The 19314-nt window shown below is 38.1% G+C and overlaps 4 protein-coding genes and 1 long non-coding RNA gene across 12 annotated transcripts; 2 read left to right on the top strand and 3 right to left on the bottom strand.

Moving 5' to 3' along the window:
- Positions 1 to 2305: 2305 nt before the first annotated feature.
- Positions 2306 to 7044, bottom strand: LOC108156397 (protein PAT1 homolog 1). Of its 2 annotated transcripts, XM_017287833.2 has the most exons (5): positions 6929 to 7043; positions 5886 to 6642; positions 4219 to 5825; positions 3905 to 4150; positions 2306 to 3839 (listed from the first exon to the last, which is right to left on the bottom strand). In XM_017287833.2, the coding sequence occupies exons 1-5, from the start codon at positions 6965 to 6967 to the stop codon at positions 3561 to 3563; spliced, it is 2928 nt and encodes a 975-aa protein (XP_017143322.1). In that variant the 5' UTR covers positions 6968 to 7043; the 3' UTR covers positions 2306 to 3560. The 2 variants fall into 2 exon arrangements, with proteins under 2 accessions (XP_017143322.1, XP_017143321.1); XM_017287832.2 differs by having other exon boundaries at positions 4219 to 6642; positions 6929 to 7044.
- Positions 7045 to 7902: 858 nt separating this feature from the next.
- On the top strand, positions 7903 to 9096 carry LOC108156928. Its single transcript, XM_017288683.1, has 2 exons — positions 7903 to 8388; positions 8443 to 9096. Exons 1-2 carry the CDS (start codon positions 7993 to 7995, stop codon positions 9004 to 9006), a joined length of 960 nt encoding a protein of 319 aa, XP_017144172.1. The 5' UTR covers positions 7903 to 7992; the 3' UTR covers positions 9007 to 9096.
- A 179-nt stretch (positions 9097 to 9275) lies between these two features.
- LOC108156929 (putative tRNA (cytidine(32)/guanosine(34)-2'-O)-methyltransferase 1) lies at positions 9276 to 10633 on the bottom strand. Its single transcript, XM_017288684.2, has 3 exons — positions 10236 to 10633; positions 9481 to 10169; positions 9276 to 9426 (listed from the first exon to the last, which is right to left on the bottom strand). Exons 1-3 carry the CDS (start codon positions 10354 to 10356, stop codon positions 9322 to 9324), a joined length of 915 nt encoding a protein of 304 aa, XP_017144173.1. The 5' UTR covers positions 10357 to 10633; the 3' UTR covers positions 9276 to 9321.
- A 1953-nt stretch (positions 10634 to 12586) lies between these two features.
- LOC108156966 lies at positions 12587 to 19223 on the top strand. 7 transcript variants are annotated; one of them, XM_017288750.2, is made up of 13 exons: positions 12587 to 12777; positions 14063 to 14198; positions 14458 to 14559; positions 15201 to 15360; positions 15713 to 15742; positions 16297 to 16462; positions 16523 to 16861; positions 16925 to 17761; positions 17817 to 18006; positions 18065 to 18197; positions 18274 to 18405; positions 18672 to 18813; positions 18869 to 19223. In XM_017288750.2, exons 1-13 carry the CDS (start codon positions 12683 to 12685, stop codon positions 19098 to 19100), a joined length of 2694 nt encoding a protein of 897 aa, XP_017144239.1. In that variant the 5' UTR covers positions 12587 to 12682; the 3' UTR covers positions 19101 to 19223. The 7 variants fall into 7 exon arrangements, with proteins under 7 accessions (XP_017144239.1, XP_017144241.1, XP_017144240.1 ...); XM_017288752.2 differs by having other exon boundaries at positions 14449 to 14559; positions 16523 to 16857; positions 16966 to 17761; XM_017288751.2 differs by having other exon boundaries at positions 14449 to 14559; positions 18080 to 18197.
- LOC108156968 lies at positions 12654 to 13421 on the bottom strand. Its single transcript, XR_004471827.1, has 2 exons — positions 13251 to 13421; positions 12654 to 13033 (listed from the first exon to the last, which is right to left on the bottom strand). It is a non-coding gene; the product is annotated as an uncharacterized LOC108156968 (long non-coding RNA).
- Positions 19224 to 19314: the final 91 nt, after the last annotated feature.

Below are 19314 nucleotides of genomic sequence, written 5' to 3'. Positions count from 1 at the left end.
TTTTTTGGTCTGCCGGTAGAGGTCTGCAATTCCAGCCTATTTTCTTTTTCCGCACGTTTAATAATATTATAGACTGTTCTCAACTTAATATTGAACATCTTGGCCAACTCTTTAGCTGTCTTTCCTTTGCCATAATTAAAATAAACCAATTGTATCAGATTATCTTCGGTTCGTTTACCGGGCATTGCTAAAACTTCAAATAACACAAGAAACTGAACTGAATGCAAGAAAATTTGTAAACGAATGACTGCAAAGAAGACTTAAGAAAAGCACGCGTCTGATCGTTTTTGATTTTGATGTCCCGTTTGTTTTTCCTTCGTCTTCTTTCAATCAGTGTTTACATATTGCAAAGAATTAATAGACAGAGTCATACATGCCGCTTTTTTGTTTTTTTTTAATTTCTTTACCGTTTGTCTTGGAATTTTGCCCTTTTTTTCGTCATACCTACAGCTTAAACACATTTTGATAACAGTTAATAAAATAAATAATAAAATAATTCCCCCAACTTATGCCTTTACTCATATTTTCCATGTTGAAGTCAAACTTACATACATACATATGTGCCTTTTTACATTTTGCAAACAATTAATAGACATACTGTATGTATCGGCCCAGCAATCAGAATCATACATTCAATAGCTTAGTAACCCTCCGTCGAGCTCCTGGCGTCCTCCCCCGTCCCTTTGACTGGTGGTGTCATCAATAAAGGCGATAGACAAGCCATAACTCGTCATCATAGACGCGACGACTATTTTCGCATCTAATTGTAAAAGCAACGGCATTTGTCGCGACAACGGTGGCAATAAGGGGCCCGGCGCCCAATGTCGCTCACTTGGCCTGTTTGCAAATCAAAGTTCAGGGTATCCGCATCCGTTGTCCTGTACAAACTTCGGCACTGTCTGTTCTCGTCCTGTCGCATGCTGTCGAAGACCAGGCGGCGGACGACCGGTCGCCACAATCGTCTGCTAAATCTAGTCTAGCCTCCTCGGGATACTGGAATCTGACTGTGTGCGTGGGCCAACCCTCCGCCAAGTTGTCGTCTTGGTGACCGTCGCCGTCGTTTTGGCGTCGCCGACTCAGAAAATTTCGAGCGCGCCGCCGCCACTTGTTACGCACTTTGGCGCCTCCTCAAAGCAAAATGTGCCGGGAACGGGAACGTTGGCGCTTGATTCTGCGCCAAAGCCCGAAGCCCAGACAGACACTAAACACACGTATACCGCTATACATACATACATACATACATATGTATGTATGTCAGCTTGTATATACATTACTATTTTCTCAACAGTGCGATTCTAATGTTTCATTAGAGGGTACGATTTTATATACATATGTATATGTACCATATATGGTAGGTACATACTAGTAAGTTCATGACTAGCAATGCAAGTGTATTTTGTATTCGTGTATGTAGATGTAACATGCAGAAGCAAACGATTTCAAGATGAAAACTTCAACACCAACAACCGAGTTCGTTTTTCTGTCGATAGCTTTAGATACACTTGCCGACCGATCCTTTATATGCTACTTTAATCCGATTCTTCTTGAATTTTGTACCTGAGTAAAGAGTACTATGTGCAAATTGGGTTAAACATTATAATATTTATTTGTACCGGCAGCGATTCTCCGCTCTTATGCCCGGCAATATAGATGTTCACAAGTTACGATGATTCATTCGCCAATGAATGGCCCGAACAATATCCCTAACATTACAAAATGTGAAAAGCAGATAACTGTATTGCTGTGGTGGTAAACTTTCTGAACTGGATTAATTATTTTACAGACTTTTAAAGTTTAATGTTTTTAAGCTTGAACGTTAAATTCCAGAGGGAATAATCTCCGACCCTATTCCGGATCAGGATGACAAGAAGAGTCGAATAGCCATGTCTGTTCCTAGTCCCTCAGTTCTGAAGCTACGAGTATCTTTACATATATGCCTACAAATACGTACATGAGTCGGAGCCGCCAAGCCGGATAACTCTAAAATATATACATACATACATATGTAGTTGCTAAAACGGTGAAAGTGTATGTTTTATTGGTTAATTATATCATGATATAACGATGAGAGGAGGGTCAACCACGACGGGGAAACTTATTGTTTCATTTGGGCTTTACAAATTATATCAACAAGATACGGCAGCCTGGTAAATAAGATCTCTATTTATGATTCTGTCCTTTCAGTTTTTTCGTACATAAATACTATGTAGCGATGAAAATGAGAAAGTCATAGTGATTTATGAAATGGTATGATCTGTTTAATATATTATCTTCGGAAAGATATACATACATAAATAGTTTGTGGTTTTTCAATCAGTGAACATATTTAATTTATGAATTTTGAGGGTTTGGATTGCATTTGATAAATACAATTTACTCTACAAGGTTTATTGTATACGCCTAGTAGTCATTTGACCCTGATTTATTTTCTTTAAACAGACATTTATGCTCTGGTATGTAATTCTACTCCGATAAAAAAGTAGATCAAAGCTAGAATTTAAATTAAAGGCGAAATTTAAATAAAATACACACAATTGATTAAAAAACAATAATTTGATTATATTTAAACCAAATAAAATAGTCCCAATAACTAGGGATTCGCACAACAAATATTTATCCGCGGCATTTAGATACCCGTACAGAAGGATAATATAATTGAAGTGTTTGCGATTTAAATTTGTTCGATTAATTTCTTCTGCCTATTTTGTTTATTCTTTTACATTTTAAAGTCAAAATGTATCACAATTTTGATCATTCTGCGCAGCAGCCACATTATCGGACGCATAATTCACATTGCTAATGATGTAATACACTTTTGTGCTGCATGTTTTCTTTAAAGAGGGTGGGTTCACACAAATTTGATTCAATGAAACCCAAAATATTGTTTGAACAAACTTTATAAGACCGATATTTACAAATACCAGAAACTAAGTATGTAATTATTTATGATTACTTGTTTACATTTTACGAGTATATGAGTATGCATGAGCGCCGGTGCTTAAAAATGTATAAACGTAGTTAGCTAAATTAATTTTCACTTCCTGTCGAGGGTTATGAACAATTGTTGTCAACTACCACTACCCCTTCTGCTCTTCCATGAATGAAAAAAGGAAACGTTTCGAATGTTCATTCGCACATCATATGTTGGATTGGATTAATTATCATAAATGCCTGCAGAAAATGGTGAAGGGACAAGTTTGCCTTAAGAAATACAAATGATATACAAGTATGTACAATGAGAAAGACCTTCATACTGTATTATTATATAAAAAACACAAAAACATTTTTCTCTCTTTTACAGTTACACACATTTTGAATAAAGAGCTTTTAGAAACCAAGAGACTCTTATCAAATCAAAGTTTATTGAAGGTTGAGTACGTTCCCAATTTTCTTTGCGAGATTTGAAATACCCTGTAGCACTATTCTTGTATTTTTCGCTTTGTATAGTACCATAAAAGTAAACGCGATTGTAAATATGTAAGTAATTGGATACATAATGTTTGCAAATATATGCATAATTAAGAAATAAGCATAAACTTCTTTAAAAAAAAATAGACAAATTAATCGATTTGATGCCTGGCCTCAGTTATCAATGCTAGAAGGGCATCGAGTTTAAGGTCTTTAAAATTTTCAAAATGGTCCATTAGCGGTTGAATCGCATCTGACTCAATGGCTGCGGAGATAGTCTGATTCTGTATGGTTCGGGTGAGGCAAGACGCTACCTGCGCAAGAAACTTGCGCCATTCCTGCCTATTTGCGTCGCTAAGCGTTGGGTCAATTTTGGACACGTATATTTCTTGGGCACGAAGTATCAAGGCAACAAGCGATAAGATCCCAAACTGAAAATTAAATTTTGTACATTTTTTACTCGTGTGTCGCGGGGTTGTCAATATTGTAAACTTACGCGACTGCAGAAAATTCCCGTTAGCTTATTGTCGTTCCGCGTGATTGCCGCTGAAATGGTGACGACTGTTTCAAAGCTGGCTTTGCTGATGTGCTTTTTGAATTCTGGGTACAAAGCATAGAGAACGCCCTCAAAATCGTCTTTGTCCTTCTTTACAACAGTCTGTAGCGAGCAGAAGACTCCACTCCACACTGTCCAGCATACACTATGCTCAGTAAGAAACGGCATAATGCGACGTAAAAGTATCTGCATCATATAAATGACGATAACTAAAATATTGGATACATCGTATTACGTATTGAGATATAACTTACCTTGCCTTTGCGCACATTCATCATAGCTACGACCTTGTCAAAAGCCAAACCTGACTTTAGTTTATTTACCAGGGCATCAGTCGTCTCTATTTCGTAGTTGAATTTATTATTCAGCTGTGGATTGATACTTTGTGGATTAGATGCTTCGGCGGCTCGCTCCTCAGGTGTTTTGTTTGCCATCTCAAGCTGCTCTAGAGCTGCAATTCGTTCGGCCTCCTTCTTTTTCTTCAGAACAATCGTGGCCATAACGTTTGTATTTTCCAGGTCCTCTAGTTTCAGTAGATAGCGATACAGCGTTTCTATCAGCAATAAAATGTCACGCGATTTGCGCATACTACTGGGTGTGATATCACAACAAGCACTTGGTAGAAGTGGTGTCCCGGCGTTAGACTTTGCATTTACCCCGCTCATTGTGCTCATTGATGAAGTGGCCGAGCTTCCTGCTATATCCCCGAGGCTAGCCTCACCGCCCATGATATCAGCGTCAATTATTTTACGTGGAGCTGTCACACTGCCATATTGCAATTTACCAAGCGAATTCTCGAACTTCAGAGGCGAGAAAATGTATCCCGGTAAAGTGTTGTTGGTCCCTCCACTTCCACTTACTGCATTATTTGTGCTGACACCCGTGCTGCAAGTGTTCGTGTTTTCCGAGTTCCGCCGCTCGCGGTTCTGTCCATGTCCGTTGCGTGTGCCGTTTTTGTTGCCCAACTGAACGAGTACAAGTTGTGCATGGCCTCTGGGTTGCGTTAAAGGATGGTTCAACTGGTTGTCTTTGTGGGCCTGACTGTGTCGCACCTGACCATTCTGCAGGGCCTTGCGCTCTCTATAGACCGTGTAGTAGTAGTCATCAATGTAGGGGGTGTCTGTATTCAGCTGTGATAACTGTATACCGATCAACCAGTGCTTGTCCCGTGTGCTCATTAGATTTGCATATTCGTCGTATTCATCCTGCGGAAGGTTCCCAGATGCGTCTGGACGTCTATTTAGCTGTTGCTGCTGTAGTTGTTGCTTTTGACGCTGATCGATAGGGACAGATCCGCCTCGACTTTGCTGGAGCTGGCGCGCAACGACCGCATTTTGCTGAAGAAGCGGATGGTTTTGTTGGATCTCCTGCACGAGGCGCATGTTGAACATATTGAACATAGAGTTTTGCTGCTGGTTGAGCAGATTGTTGGCTGCCTGCAAAGGATGTGGGGGCATTCGTGACTGTGGGTGTTGGAGTGGATGCGCAGGCTGCATAAAGGCCGCCGGATGCAAGCCAGCAGCTCGCATTGCATTGAAACTTGGATGCATTGCAAAGTTGTTTAGGGCTGTGGGCAGATGTGGGGTTGGCAGTGGACGCTGATTGCCGGCTAGAGGAAAGTTTGGGGGCAAGGCACAGGCACCGTGTTGTTGGAGCAGTGGATACTGTTGCAATTGGGGCATACTTCCTGGCAAACCTGGTGGGTAGATGAACCCAGGCGGCACCCGATTTCCTGCCAAACCATTCAGTTGTTGTTGCGATTGGGGATTTGGCAACATCTCGGGTAACGGATGGGGGCCATGGAATCCCAGATTTGTCCTTGGTGGCGAGATTTGCGGCGCTGTCAAGAATCCAGGGGGCACTGCAATTAATTTCGTTATAGCATGTGCTGGTGTGTGCAAATTATTTTGTATATGCTCACCTTTGTTTTGTGGTTTAGGTTGCTGCTGCTGTTGCTGTTGCAGCGGTATTGTTGATGGTAGCACATGCTGCCGGTTAGCCAGGCTAAATTCATCAAACGCTTTCCGATCTTTTGGTTGCTGTTGCTGTTGCAGCTTCGGTATTGCTTGCTGAATGATTAAATTGCGTTCAATATCCTCAAGGGTCGAGATTTTAGGACCAGCTTGAGGATGCATATGATGTAATGCTAAATTTGCATTGGCCTCTTGCTGGAGTTTCATCTGCGTTTGCGGCCTAAACGCACTGCGAAAGCCTTCCTGAAATAACGGTTGGTTATTCGGAAACGGCGGCGACGCCCATACTGCAGAATCCAAGTTAATGCGATTGCTAAGGTTGCCCACTTCGCTATCGAGAAAAGAGGAAATGTCGACATCATCTAACTTCATGGAAGACAGATTCAGCTCCAAGTCTGCGTCTTCCATATTTCGTGTGCCAGGAAAAGGTGCGTTGAATGGCGCAGGTGTTGAGCCACTCGACGAGGGAGCTGATGAAAGCACATTCGTGTGACTGGGCACGCCGTTGCCACCGGCTGAAAATCCCCCGAATGCACTTCTATCAGCGAAACCACCTCTCTTGCGAACTTTGTCGCCATTTCCGCCAAGGCGCACCAGCGTTTCATGAGCTTCTTCCCAATCTCCATTTATTGCAGACCCAAAGGTTTCATCGTTGAGCGCATCATATTCTTCTTCTCCAACGCGCCCATCGCCACCTTCGTCCTCCTGTGTGTACAATTAAATAAATACATGCATTTATTGTGGGCAGGCATAGACAAAATCATCAAATCAATCCATCGGCCTGCATGGCATGGCATTTATGCTGTTGTTGTACAATATAAACACGTCCATTTTATACATTTGGCCGATAGCCTCTCTACGTTAAAATATGTGTAAGGGCGATGTATATTCACACGACGATGCCCTTTAGGACATTTGAGCAAAATAATAATAGCTCCTTTCTTTTTCTATTGAAACATAATAAATATTAACAGTTAAGGCCAACGCTCACCGGTATAGTTGTGTCGAATCCGAAAAACGAGTTATCCATTGCGAAAAAAAACTACTATTTTGTAAAAAATTATCATGACTTGTCAGTGAAGCAGTGTGATAGCGGACTCATCAATACAGTATACGGTCTGACCCTCAGAAATATACCGTAAATATACTGACAAATTATTTGTATTCAAGTTTCATTTGATTTTCGGCCTGGGACATGGCATTTCTACACGATTCCACTTTGGTGCATTGGAAAAGAGGGTGAGTCCGAAACTCGTCTTAAAAGATACTGGAAAATTCTTTAAAAATACTAGAAAATACTATGAAAAGTATACAATTTTGAAAGGTGTGTGTGCTAGACATGGGTCTGAGCTGGCAGAGTGACCGAAGGCGCGCCACAAGACTGTGTAAAAAAATACTTTTCTTGAAATTTGGCATTATGTGATGCTTAAAATAATGATGATAAAAAATTAGTTGACAAGACTAGTAATTAAATAATTATATTATTGAGAGGAGTGCTTAAAAAACTTAATTTATTTCGCCCAGAACTCTGATAGACTCAGAAAAATACCAACAAAATATAAAAAATATCAGGAATCAGTTGCTGAAATTAAGGCGCGAGAAAAAGTTAAAGTCAGGACAGAATAAAAAACTTTTTTATTTATCAATAAGTCGGTATCTGGTTTTTGCTTCATTTAATTGGAAGCCAGGAGAATTATTTTGCAAAAATAAAAACACGGAAGTGCTATCAACATTAGTTTTTTAATAATTTCAAATTTCCATGCAGTATATACATATGTCCTACTGTTCGCCTGGCTTGGTGACGCGAAAAAATATGATCGACTTTTTTCTACCACCCTAATTAATACATTTTTCTAGTCGGCAGCTTTTTCCGGTATTATTATACTAAATAATTAATAGTTAAATAAATGCAATTGGAAATTATTTTGTGGAGTACCATTAAGAAATGAAGCAGTTCCGACTCATTGAACCAGCTGCTGGAACAAACGCATACAAACTGGTTCTTTTTTTGCTTCAGAGAGACGCAACGCCAAGAATTATTTGATTAATTTAACAATGAAACGGAAAACAAGCGAGATTTGGTGCTTTTTCCGAGCGATGGACGACACATTTGCCCTTTGCAACATCTGCAAAGCCAAGCTCTCTTACAAAACAACCACCACCAATTTAAGCAAACATATGAATAGAATGCATCCGACATCATCGCTGTCCCAAAGTGACAAATATAAATATAAATATCAATCACAGTCAAGTGTTATTGATCGGAATAAGGGGAAGCCACGAAACCCCGCTCAGGAAGTAGTCTTGCTAGACTTTGTGAAGAAGCATCCTCGATTGCTACAACTCCCTTCTTGGGAAACACGTAGTACCGCAGAATCTTTATGGGAACAACTGGCATTAGAGTTGAACAGAAATGGCCCACCACGAAAAGATGTGGCTACATGGAAGAAGGTAAGCGTATAATTGTTTGAATGCCAAGTTATGAATAGCTTTTTTATATTCTAGGCGTTGAAAGACTGGAAAAGGTTCATACTTAAGAAAGTAGAGAAAAACGAATTGCTTAATCTACCTTTTGAAACGAGCCTCAGTTCTTCTGAGGAAACTATAGCAACCCTATGTCGTATACACGATGATGTTAGTCAATTGATTTTGAAAGTACCAGACGATGATGACATGCATGATAACTCAAATACCGAATATGATGTGGAAGATGTGGTGCCAGAGGATGATCCCAGCGCCTTGCTAAGTACTTCCGAATACATCTATGAGCCAGAGGATTGCAAGATCGATATAGACCCGCTTTACCTGCAAGCAGGCAAGAAAGCAACAGTGACAGGAAGAACAACCGAAGAGGACAGCTTGCTGGAAAAATTAAGCAGCAACATTGGTTTGGTCAACGACGCCACCAACAGTGTCCATCTGGCGCTCAGTGAGTTTTGCGTTATGTTAAAGGAAAAATTGTTAGAAGATAAACGTCACCACTTAGCCATGGAACAGTTGACGGCGGAAAAAATTGAGTTAAAAAAAAAGCTTCTAGAAATTGAGCAGAAGAAACTTTCACTAAAATGACTGGACTTGTAATAAATTGATAGTATACTAAAGAAATAGATTGTATAAAACTGTTAAGTGATTTTGAATTAAGACCCCATTTAAATGAAATTTAATGTTGTTTCTCATAGCGTATAGCAGAACATTTTTTTAAGAGATCACAACTGGTGTCTGAAGCACTTATTAGAAGCTGAGCATGGCTATTCATCCATATTCAGATTATATGGTTATCATGGTTGGTCAATACAATTAATGGATGATATAATGATACCCAATACATAGAACATATATAATTTTGAGTCTTGGAGTAACAAGATCAATTCCGAGACCTTGTATTTATTGAAGAGACGTATGATTGATTTTTAGTTCTTCATATGATCCCTTAAATTCCTGTGGGTAAATTTCGTCGCTCATAATACCGTCATAGTCATATTTAATATCCTGTTGGAGTACAATATTAAAACCAAATATAAAAATTCAACGATTATTCCTTACGTCCTGAAGTTCGCCCGAAGCATCCGACTCGTCCTCAGAGTGGTTATTATGACCATCTAAGTCACCACAAGCGATAAATGGCACAAGGTGCCGGTTCACATCGGACCCTGTTTTTTGTGCAAGCACGCGTATATCATCTCGTGCCGTGTTAATGACTTGTGGAATATAGCCAGAAGGCAAACAGAAATCAGAACAAACCACAAACGATTCAATGCTCGATGAACGCGAACTTGGAGGCTTGTAGATATCAAACTTATTAAAAAATATTTTCATCTGTGTGCTAAGCAGACCGGTGGCATTGCCTTGAAATATTTTAGCCACGAATGACCCCCCGGATTCAAGTAGCACAGTGGCGATACTTAGTGCAGATACCAGAAGTTGGTGTTGCATGTACTCGTCCATTTCATGCACACCTGTTACGTCCGGAGCGCCGTCACAAACGACGAGCTGCGCCTTTTCTTCGCCATCAGCACTAAAATGACTTATTATAGCTTCGGCTGTGCTCTCTTTTGTAATGTCCCCTTGCAATTGGAGAACTCCTCGTATAGGTGCCATGGCCTGTAAATCCACTGCAATGATTTTGGTTGCCGACTTTTCTGCATCGTTTTGGCACGTATCGTACAGCTTGCGAGATAGTACCTGTGACCAGCTTCCAGGAGCTGCACACAAATCGACAGCGCGACGCACACCTGAATAAATATAGGGCTATCAGTGAATCTGCTTTTATGAAGATAGCTTAAACAGTAATGAAATACCATTTAGTATTCCATAGGCGTCATGAATGTGCAACAGTTTAAAAGCACTTCGTGCACGCCAGCCCTCTTCCTTTGCTTGACGGTAATAAATATCCCGTTTATCTTTTGATGTTTTACCCATGTTAATTTACCGAGTGACAGCGTAATTAATTAATTGTTTACTTTAATCAATATCTATTGATTGATATCAATCAATATTTTATATGAATAGATTTTTTTTTTTTGGCCGTCCGCCTTTTGAAGGTGGAAATTGCCAAGTCAAAGAATAGAAAATGTTCGAGTACTGTTTATAGTTTTACATCAATTTCGTCGAAGAAGTCAATGTTTGGTACGCGCTGATGTTTTCTTTTTCAAAGAATTTGTAATTATCATTATACTTTCTTAGAGATGGAATGAAAATTATACACGAGGCGTTATCGATACTATCGCATGTATCACATGTTACTAGGAACTACATGCATTTTGGCGAGTGTATGCCTATCAAATGCGTTACCGCTAAGCAGTCTGTTGATTCTTTTAGCGTCAATGGCTTTAAGCTTAGTTTTATTTAGGAATCACGGGTTTTTTCAGCAGCTCCAACGTTTTTAAATTTGTCACCGTTTTTGTTCATATAAGCCCAATGCCAGCGCCAGTGTAAAAAAACCTCCGTTATCCATATGATATATCCATATATGATCTCTTTGTGAAAAATTGTAAATGCCGGGCTCCAACCGCAGCAGCTCGAACAAGTTACACAACACAATCAACGTCAGCGAGATGAGATAACCAATAAGCTGAAGTGGGAAGAGAAGATGTCGCTAAGAAGGATAAACTTCGCTGGAGGCTGCAACAAGAAACGAACCATCACCATCGAAGAAAACAAATACCTCTGAAAGCAAGCAAGTCGATTATGGAGGAAGATGAGGGCTTGATTCCAGTCATTCAACATAATTTAGTTCCATAGTTTTAAAGATCCCTTTAAAAAAATAGCCAAATGAAGAACAAAATTTAATTGCAATCTTCGTCCGACGAAATTTAATTGTTGTTCTCACCACCAACGATAAGCCATCGGCATTAAAAGTAAGGCAATTAAGCCACTTAGCTTTGAATCTGTTGCTGCTTGCGTGCTATGACGCCAGCCCCGACCTCTTCTAGTCTGCCCCATGATGGAACAGAGCATCGCTCTATCTCTATTTATTTCTTTAAATTTCTAACGAAAAAGTTTCGCTAAATTGGACAACTGTTCTTCTACCAGTCGTCTCTACTTCTACTTTTAGCCAACGATAAAATCGTGTTCAAAAGTTCAATTCTAAGATCTGTTTTAATCTTGACCATTATATGCGCCTCTTCACCCGTAGCCGTTCGCAGACATCAACATTCAGAGTGTGTCTTCTCGGATAGCTCGGTTCCATCCATGACGCCTCTTATAGTAAGGTTCTTCGAGTTTCGCTTCAACTGGTCAACGAGAATTGGGCAGTTCGTAGTATGAGTCAGTCCTTGCCCCTCTGGGCCGACTCGTTTTAGTTTAACAAATTTGTCTCGGGTATTTCTAGTCCCAACTCTTTGATATGCCCTTGTTCCTATGATGATTTCCGCTCCATGGACATGGATGAGATGGATATTTTTGACCCGTTCGGCTGCAGATGCAAAAGCATCTTCCGTTGAATTGTCCTTGCTCTTGGGTTCTTGTCATTCGATAACCACTATTCACCTAAGCTTGTACAGTATGCACTTTTGTTGTTAGATGGCATATCAATAGCGATGTTTCACAGGTCAATGCTTGACGCTTCCTCGTACGTTTTTCTCTGCATCAGAACCGTTGGGCGGCGATTACCTTAGTCCCTAATACCGTATGATACCTATAAAACCTTTAACGTTTGTTTATTAACCACCCAGCATTGTTTACCGAGTGAATTTTACAGTTGTAGGACAGCAGATTTCAAGCCATATTTATTTATGCAAGTCGTTACGTAAAAACATGTTGTAGCAGCAACATGTTTTGAAATACATTTTTTCATAACTCCATTGCTGCTACCGATTCAATACCCGACTCAAAAATAGAGCGAATCGGAGTATTGGTCGGATAACAAACAGCAGCTAAAAATTTTTTTTCGCCGCATACGAATATTATTTATGATTTGACCGGTGAAAATTGTCGTCGATCTGAGTTCTAGGCTTAATTATTGAATTTCAAATTTGGTTGCGTTTCTCATCATCAAACACATAAATCATCTATTTCAATATAATTCTCAATAACCTGAGTCTGCCAGTGTAAGCGCATATTCTGCGTCAATGTGCTATTCCGATATCATTATGCAAACGCGCCAGTGTAAAAAGGCATAGGTATTATCCGATTATATATTATCCGATATTCGATTGTTCGTTTGTTCATGAACAGCCCAGCATTGTTTGCCGCGTGAATTTTAAAGTTGTAGGACAGCAGATTTAAAGCCATATTTATTTAAGCAATGCATAAATTTAATTTATACCAAGTAACAGAGACTTGTTTTGAAGACTCTGAATATGTTACAATGTCGAAAGTGATGTGTCCTCGGAACCGGATGTAAGAACATAGTTATAATTACATACATATATTAATTGCTATTTACTGAGATGTATGTTAATATAAATGGGAAAGCAACGGCCATCCTGTGCTGAATTTGTGCAGATTTAGAAGTGTGTTGATCTACTGGAAGTACCGAATTTTCAATTTGGCGTCGTTAAGAACAATGGCTTTAGTGTGGTGTGTGTGACTGCTATTACACCTAATTTCGTACAGATACAGTATGTATGTACATATGTATGTACATATGTTTCAACTGAGCAGATCCATATGTATTCCATGTTTATGTATGTAGATATGTATGAATTATGAAAATACATAAATGCATATTAAAATATATTAATTTATATAGGTACACATCGTGATAATATAACGGAAAGTTGAATTAAGGAACTTCAAATGCAGACTTTATAATTAGATAGTAAGATAATAAATAGCAAAATATATAAACATAATATTAAAATGTTGTATACCACTGATGATGATCAATAATATGTGTACATATACATACATATGTATACTTGATGGTGTCGGAAACACTCCTATTGGCTTTTAACGGGTGTTAAAACCATAGCTCGCAAACGACGGTCAACACTTTTTCCCATTGCTGTCACGTCACTGACAAAACCGAAAAAGACCACGAAGACACGGTCTCTCACTGAGCAGAACACTTTTTGTCTCTTCGCTTGTGTTATGTGTTTCGGGTTTTCGGGTGAGCCCGACACACGATCGTGTCTCACAATAACAACTTAGAGAGACACTTTGGTCAAGCGCTCACAGCAAAAGTGTCTTTAGATGAGCAGAACCAAAAAAGTGTCTGAGTAAAGTGTTTTTAGTTTTTTTCGTGTATATGTTTATTTATTCATGTTTTCCGCATTGTTTGGGCTATTGTATTGTAATATGTATATTTATTTGCAAAATTGGCAAACGAACATTTTCGTTTTGCTTTTCATTTTAATTCATTTTAAGCTCCAATAGTCAAACCGTATAGAACCGCATCACACGTACAAGCACGCATACATACGCAAAAGACACTTTGTTCGTTCACTCGCGACAAGATGCTCAGTGAAAAACAGGAACAAAAGAGAAATGAAGAAATCGGTCTTTGCTTTGCTTGACCGAAGAGCGAGTTGAGCAAAAACAGATTTGATCGGGTCTTTTCAGTCCATTTTCTCAATGTGTCCGTCAATGAGTGGTTTTTATCAGACACGCCGAAAGTGTCAACAGTTATTTTCGAGCTATGGTTAAAACACATTTCCAACATATGTACATATGTATCTTTCAGAGAATCCGAAATTTTCATAAAACTTTTGAAAATAGAGACAGATGAGTACTTTTCGAAGTTATCCGAGACGTCTTCAAATTTGTTAAGCAGCGCCGTCTGTTGTATGAAATCGAAAATTACTGAAATATCCAAAAAGGTAATCACGAGATTGAGTCTAGCAATGGTATACCCAGGGGTGGAAAAAGGGGGGGATTTTTCATATGCATATTTTTATAAAAAATTTGTTTGCGAATTTTATTTGATATAATTTATATAATCTATCCTAAATATATATAACATCATATTACGCTTAAAAATAAGGCAAGGTAATAAATTCGCCCCCCTTCGCGAAATCCTTGGAGTCGAGATTTCATATATTTAAACAAATTTAACAAATTTCGATTTAGGGTTTCCAGCGCCTTAACAAAATTATACTCCGCGCGCCTTGCTACAGCATTGCTTTTTTAGATGCTATTTTGGAACGTAGTTTGTATTCTATTCGAAACCAACACTATTCTGTAAGTATCTTGGTATCTCACTTGATAACTATCCGTATCTGTAAGTCAAGCCATCATATTTAACACAATAGTCGTATGCTTGCAGAGGTTACTTAACTTTTTAGCAGATAAAAGCAAAACAAGTATTTTTGATCTCATAACGCAACAATAAAACAATAAAATCAACAGTTTTAGCCCGATTTGACATCGTTTAGAGGTGCCGACTTGAGGTCAAAGTTGAAAATACGATATTTGGCAAATGGTTCCTATGGCAGCTATACTATATATCGCTCTGATCGGATTGCATTTTTTAAACTCATCTTCTTTTTTGATCAGTATTTCGTTATAGTCTTGAATAAGTGTAACAGCACGTTCGGCTGTATCATTAAACACTCTTAAATGTTAGCTAACAATAAATATTAAATATTAAACCGATAAAAAAAATGTATCAGAACTAGTTGTCACAAAATCAGATAGTATATTTGTAATCTCTTTGTAAACGTTGGCAAATCTTTTTCTTTCAAAATTAGGAGTTTCGCAGAAGTTTCGACATTTTGCACATTAGTCTAAAAAACTGAATGTTAACTATTGGCTTAAATATTAACAAATCGAGCTGAACTTTTAATGATCATAATTTCTGTTTTCTGTTTTTCTTTTCTTAGTTTGCTTGCAAAGACCTTTTATATTATGAGTCCCTGGATTCTAGACTGAAGACTACTAAAGGAACTGTCCTTTCTCAATCGCTTTTGTGCTTGGCTTTGTTCATGACACGGGATAACAAAGCGGCAAAGCAGAAATTAAAGAATTTAAAGGATATGATTGGTATAAACAAAAATATATATAATTTGTTTCGATGTATGAAGCGTGTAGACCACGTGTTTGTAAGCAGTCCATCAACAATAAACATCACTTCTCAGCGAGACTCGAGTAGAGCAGCGATCGCACACTGCGTCCACACACGGCTTGTATTTTGTTATTGGATTCTCGCGCTCGAGTCTCGTTCGCGTCCATCCTTTTTTTCAGTTGTCTGCTTGTGCCAAAAAATGACCACCAAATGTTAAATTCTTGCTCGATTTCATATTTCCCTATCTGATTGCCAAACTTATAGACCTATCATAGACTATGGTGTTCTTAATTTTCTAAATATATATATATAATTTTGTTTTTTATTCAGATCGCTTGCCCTCTACAGATAAAACCAGTGGTAAGTGGAATACCAGAGTAAATGTTTCAGATCACCGATTAAAAGCTTACATTTTTAAATTTGTTTATGTTTTTCGTTGATACTGTTGGCGAAGGCAGTTGGAGAGGTAGAACGGTAAAAATTAGAAAACTCTGAGAGCTAAGTCACGAGAGTGCACGAGATGCACGAAACCAAAAAGGTCTAGTTACTAGTAATCTAAGCAACACTCAAACCTCTTAGATATAATATTGTATATTTCTTCTAAACTTATAAACAAAAAAATAAAATAAATAACGATAGTGGGATTGCTACAATAACTTCAATTTTCCAAAAGCCGGGCGGATAGTCTGGGAGCGGGACGCCCTATTGAATGAGCACAATGAATTATTGAAAGTCGGTTTTAATGTTTTAAAGACCATGAGTTATTAGATGAGTTAACTTACGGCCAATAGCTTTTTGACATTAATATTGATAATTTGAATGGAAATCTGCAAGAGTATATTCCACCACAGCTACCGAAAATCATAATTTGTTATATTTGTTTTTCTAAATATTTGAATATATCTTTGTTTTAGAAATATCATCTTTTTGGTCGCTTTTACAAAAATACGAGAAAGAAATAAACCAAGAAACTCGAAATGTCCAATATACCAGGAAACCAATGATCAAGTCATTTGTGCCTTTAAATGGACTTGGTGGTAGCAAGAAAATACCATTTGCTAGCAGCGCATGTGAATATAAGTAAGTGAAAGCATGGTTTGAACAGATTTAATAACAATTACCAATCCCATATTTGTATAGAAGAACGATGAACGGCCCTGCTGGGGTATTCGCGAGGGTCGACATCCCCAAAGGAAAAATTATTCTGGTGGATACCCCTGTCTACTTTCAGTTCAGTGCACCTTTCCTTAACTGTGAAATGTGTGGTGTGCACCAAGAACTGGTTTTTCACACGTGTAGCAGATGTCGCTACAAAACTTATTGCACACAGACATGTATGGAATTAGACTGGGAGATACATCAAACTGAATGTTATGGATATAAAATAGGCCTGATACCAATGCTGGAAACAACACAGCTGTTTCGATGTTTTCTTCAAGCTGCAAAGTATTTGAATCAGGCTATATTGAAACATGGTAGGTGCGTATATTACGGAATAGTTTGTATTGCGATTTAAATGATATTTTATAATCCTGCCAACAGAATATTAAACGATCCCCTTTTCGCTTGGAACTTTATATTAGAGTACGCAATCGAAGACGATAAAGGGGATTCGATTATTTCCGAACTTTTGGCGACCCAACCAGACTACAAGCAGTTAACCTCGGAAAAGTATCACGAAGTGATATCGACAGCATTCCGTCTGTCGGTTTTTATCTTTAATGACACGAACATTATAGGCACATACTTTAGTCTGCTGCTTATTAAAAAAATCAGTGTGATACATCTAATGGCTGCGATTCTCATGCGGTTAGGTGCACACATTTTATTAAAATCGCAAGTGGCCGAGCTGCACTATCCAAAAACTGAAAACATAAGTTCACAAAACGATGATAATCTCGTAAACGATACAGTATTTCCATCAATAAGCGACCGTACATCTGCAAATGCGTTCAGCTATTACGGAATCGATGGTCCGTCAGATTTCGCAGACTGTTACAATGACGTACGCAAACGTTCGTTTTCAAATGAGAATCTTACTGAAGCAAGAAACCAGTTTCCACCAAAGGATAATCCAATGTCTCAGTTCACGAATAGGCTGCTTAATTTATCTTTATCGCATGATAAAATTGAGTCCGCTGAAAATCTCTTCAATGCGGGAATTCGAAATTCAAAGGAAACAACGGAGATTCTTGATAACTTGAACAGTTCGAAGCGTTGCCGATTGGTCACAAAAATAGCTAAATATTTTCATCAGTTCATTGGAGATTATTTTGGACAAGCGGATAATTATTGCAGCCACTACCAACAGAAATCCACTCTTTGTTCGACTTTAAAGGCCTTAAAACAGAGCAATACGACGGGGAACATTAAGGTTATGTAAGTATATTAAATATGTAAATAAATAAATGTAAATATATTATACATTGCTCAGATCTCTGTCAAGGGGCCAGCTTATAGGGGTAACATCTACGAATATAGTGGCTGGCGAGGAGTTAATTTTAGGGCCATACATTTTAAGGCCTCTGGCTAAGAGTCTCGTATTGAATCAGTCCTATTCCCATGCCTTCAACATTTCAAGTGAAGGTGCGTCAGATGCGAAGACAGCGTTCCAATGGGAAATTGTGAGTGATTTATTACCCCCTAATCTTAAACTATTTATATTTATTTTGAGCCTTTTAGTCTGAATTATTTCAGACAGCCCGAACCAAAGGCGCACAGTTTTATGCCGAAAACAATGAGCTTTTCCAAAAACATATGTCATTTATTTCTGAAATCGAAACTCAAATGTTTGCTGTGGAGTCTTCTCAGCTGGGTATGTATTCCATTATTTTAACATGTAAACAAAAGTTCAAAAATGTGATATACATATTTTTTTTTCTATATTTCAGATATTAAAGTACAAAAGAGTCTAGCTATTTTGCACGGTACATACAATGCATTTTCTGCTTTGCATTTTACATCAGGAAGTGGTCTACGTTTACGTGGAGGGCTAAAACTTGCCAATTTTCTAGCATCGAACGGTTTGTACTTTTTATTATGAGTGTATCTGGATTCTGAAAATTCCGTCCCCTTATCTTAAAATTTTTAAAATGATCCGCAACAAGAACTGAATCTAGTCATGTCCGTCTGACTATAAGATTTGTGTCTTTGTGTCAGTGGACTCTTTAGACTAGAAACTGTTTTACTGTATGCTAGTCATATTATCTTATTCATCATATTTTAGTCCAAGTGTCTTTTCAACGTATATCCCTTTGTTATAATTACTTTTCTCATACTATCAACACAGGGTTTTTAGAGCATGCCAGTGATGTTATAATGCTCATATTTGATTCTATTGGGGGGGAAGATGTCTATTTGGATGAAGCAGGTATTTATCGAAGGATCTTCGCTATAATCCGAAAGATTATTGAACAGTACATTGAAAATATGTAAGTGTCAAATAAATAAATGATGTAAAAGTCTCTTAAATGTGTCTGTTCACAGCAGGGATGCTTGTGTGGATGTGGATCGAGACTATCCAAACATGTTATTGGCCATCTGCTTTAGAATTGTAGAAAGACAACAAGTAAAGTACGATTCATTACTGGAGGATGAAGAGGCTTTTGCTTTGTACTTGGAATACAGTGCACACTATTACAAATGGAAGACAATAATAAGTTCGTATATTTTAATGCCACCTCGCTTAAGAAAATATTTGTTAGATTCTAATGTTTAAGTTACCCTTCACCAAAGTTATTTTTGACTTAGAAATACGTGTGTTTGAATCAAATATTGCCGAAATATTATGGCTTTAATTAAAATTCAGTCAATAACTACAGTTTGTGGTTAATAACATCAACCTATGTATTATTAAAAATTAATTGAATTACATTTAATTAAATATTTTAAACTAATGATTTTATGTTTATTAAATACAGCCTAAACGCTAA

Source organism: Drosophila miranda, chromosome 2 (genome assembly GCF_003369915.1).
Source record: "Drosophila miranda strain MSH22 chromosome 2, D.miranda_PacBio2.1, whole genome shotgun sequence".
Classification (NCBI taxonomy): Eukaryota; Metazoa; Arthropoda; class Insecta; order Diptera; family Drosophilidae; genus Drosophila; species Drosophila miranda.
This window is presented reverse-complemented; position numbering and strand designations above follow the sequence as displayed.

Coding starts and splice junctions, on each gene's coding strand:
- LOC108156397 (XM_017287832.2), bottom strand. CDS start 6,967: ATGGATAACTCGTTTTTCGGATTCGACACAACTATACCG. Junction 4,151..4,218: donor TGAATGTGCGCAAAGGCAAG/GTAAGTTATATC, acceptor TATATGATGCAG/ATACTTTTACGTCGCATTAT. Junction 3,840..3,904: donor CGGGAATTTTCTGCAGTCGC/GTAAGTTTACAA, acceptor TTTAATTTTCAG/TTTGGGATCTTATCGCTTGT.
- LOC108156928 (XM_017288683.1), top strand. CDS start 7,993: ATGAAACGGAAAACAAGCGAGATTTGGTGCTTTTTCCGAGCGATGGAC. Junction 8,389..8,442: donor ATGTGGCTACATGGAAGAAG/GTAAGCGTATAA, acceptor TTTATATTCTAG/GCGTTGAAAGACTGGAAAAG.
- LOC108156929 (XM_017288684.2), bottom strand. CDS start 10,356: ATGGGTAAAACATCAAAAGATAAACGGGATATTTATTACCGTCAAGCA. Junction 10,170..10,235: donor CGCCTATGGAATACTAAATG/GTATTTCATTAC, acceptor ATATTTATTCAG/GTGTGCGTCGCGCTGTCGAT. Junction 9,427..9,480: donor CTTCGGGCGAACTTCAGGAC/GTAAGGAATAAT, acceptor GTACTCCAACAG/GATATTAAATATGACTATGA.
- LOC108156966 (XM_017288748.2), top strand. CDS start 12,683: ATGCATAAATTTAATTTATACCAAGTAACAGAGACTTGTTTTGAAGAC. Junction 15,743..16,296: donor CTCTACAGATAAAACCAGTG/GTAAGTGGAATA, acceptor TCTTTGTTTTAG/AAATATCATCTTTTTGGTCG. Junction 17,762..17,816: donor ACGGGGAACATTAAGGTTAT/GTAAGTATATTA, acceptor TACATTGCTCAG/ATCTCTGTCAAGGGGCCAGC.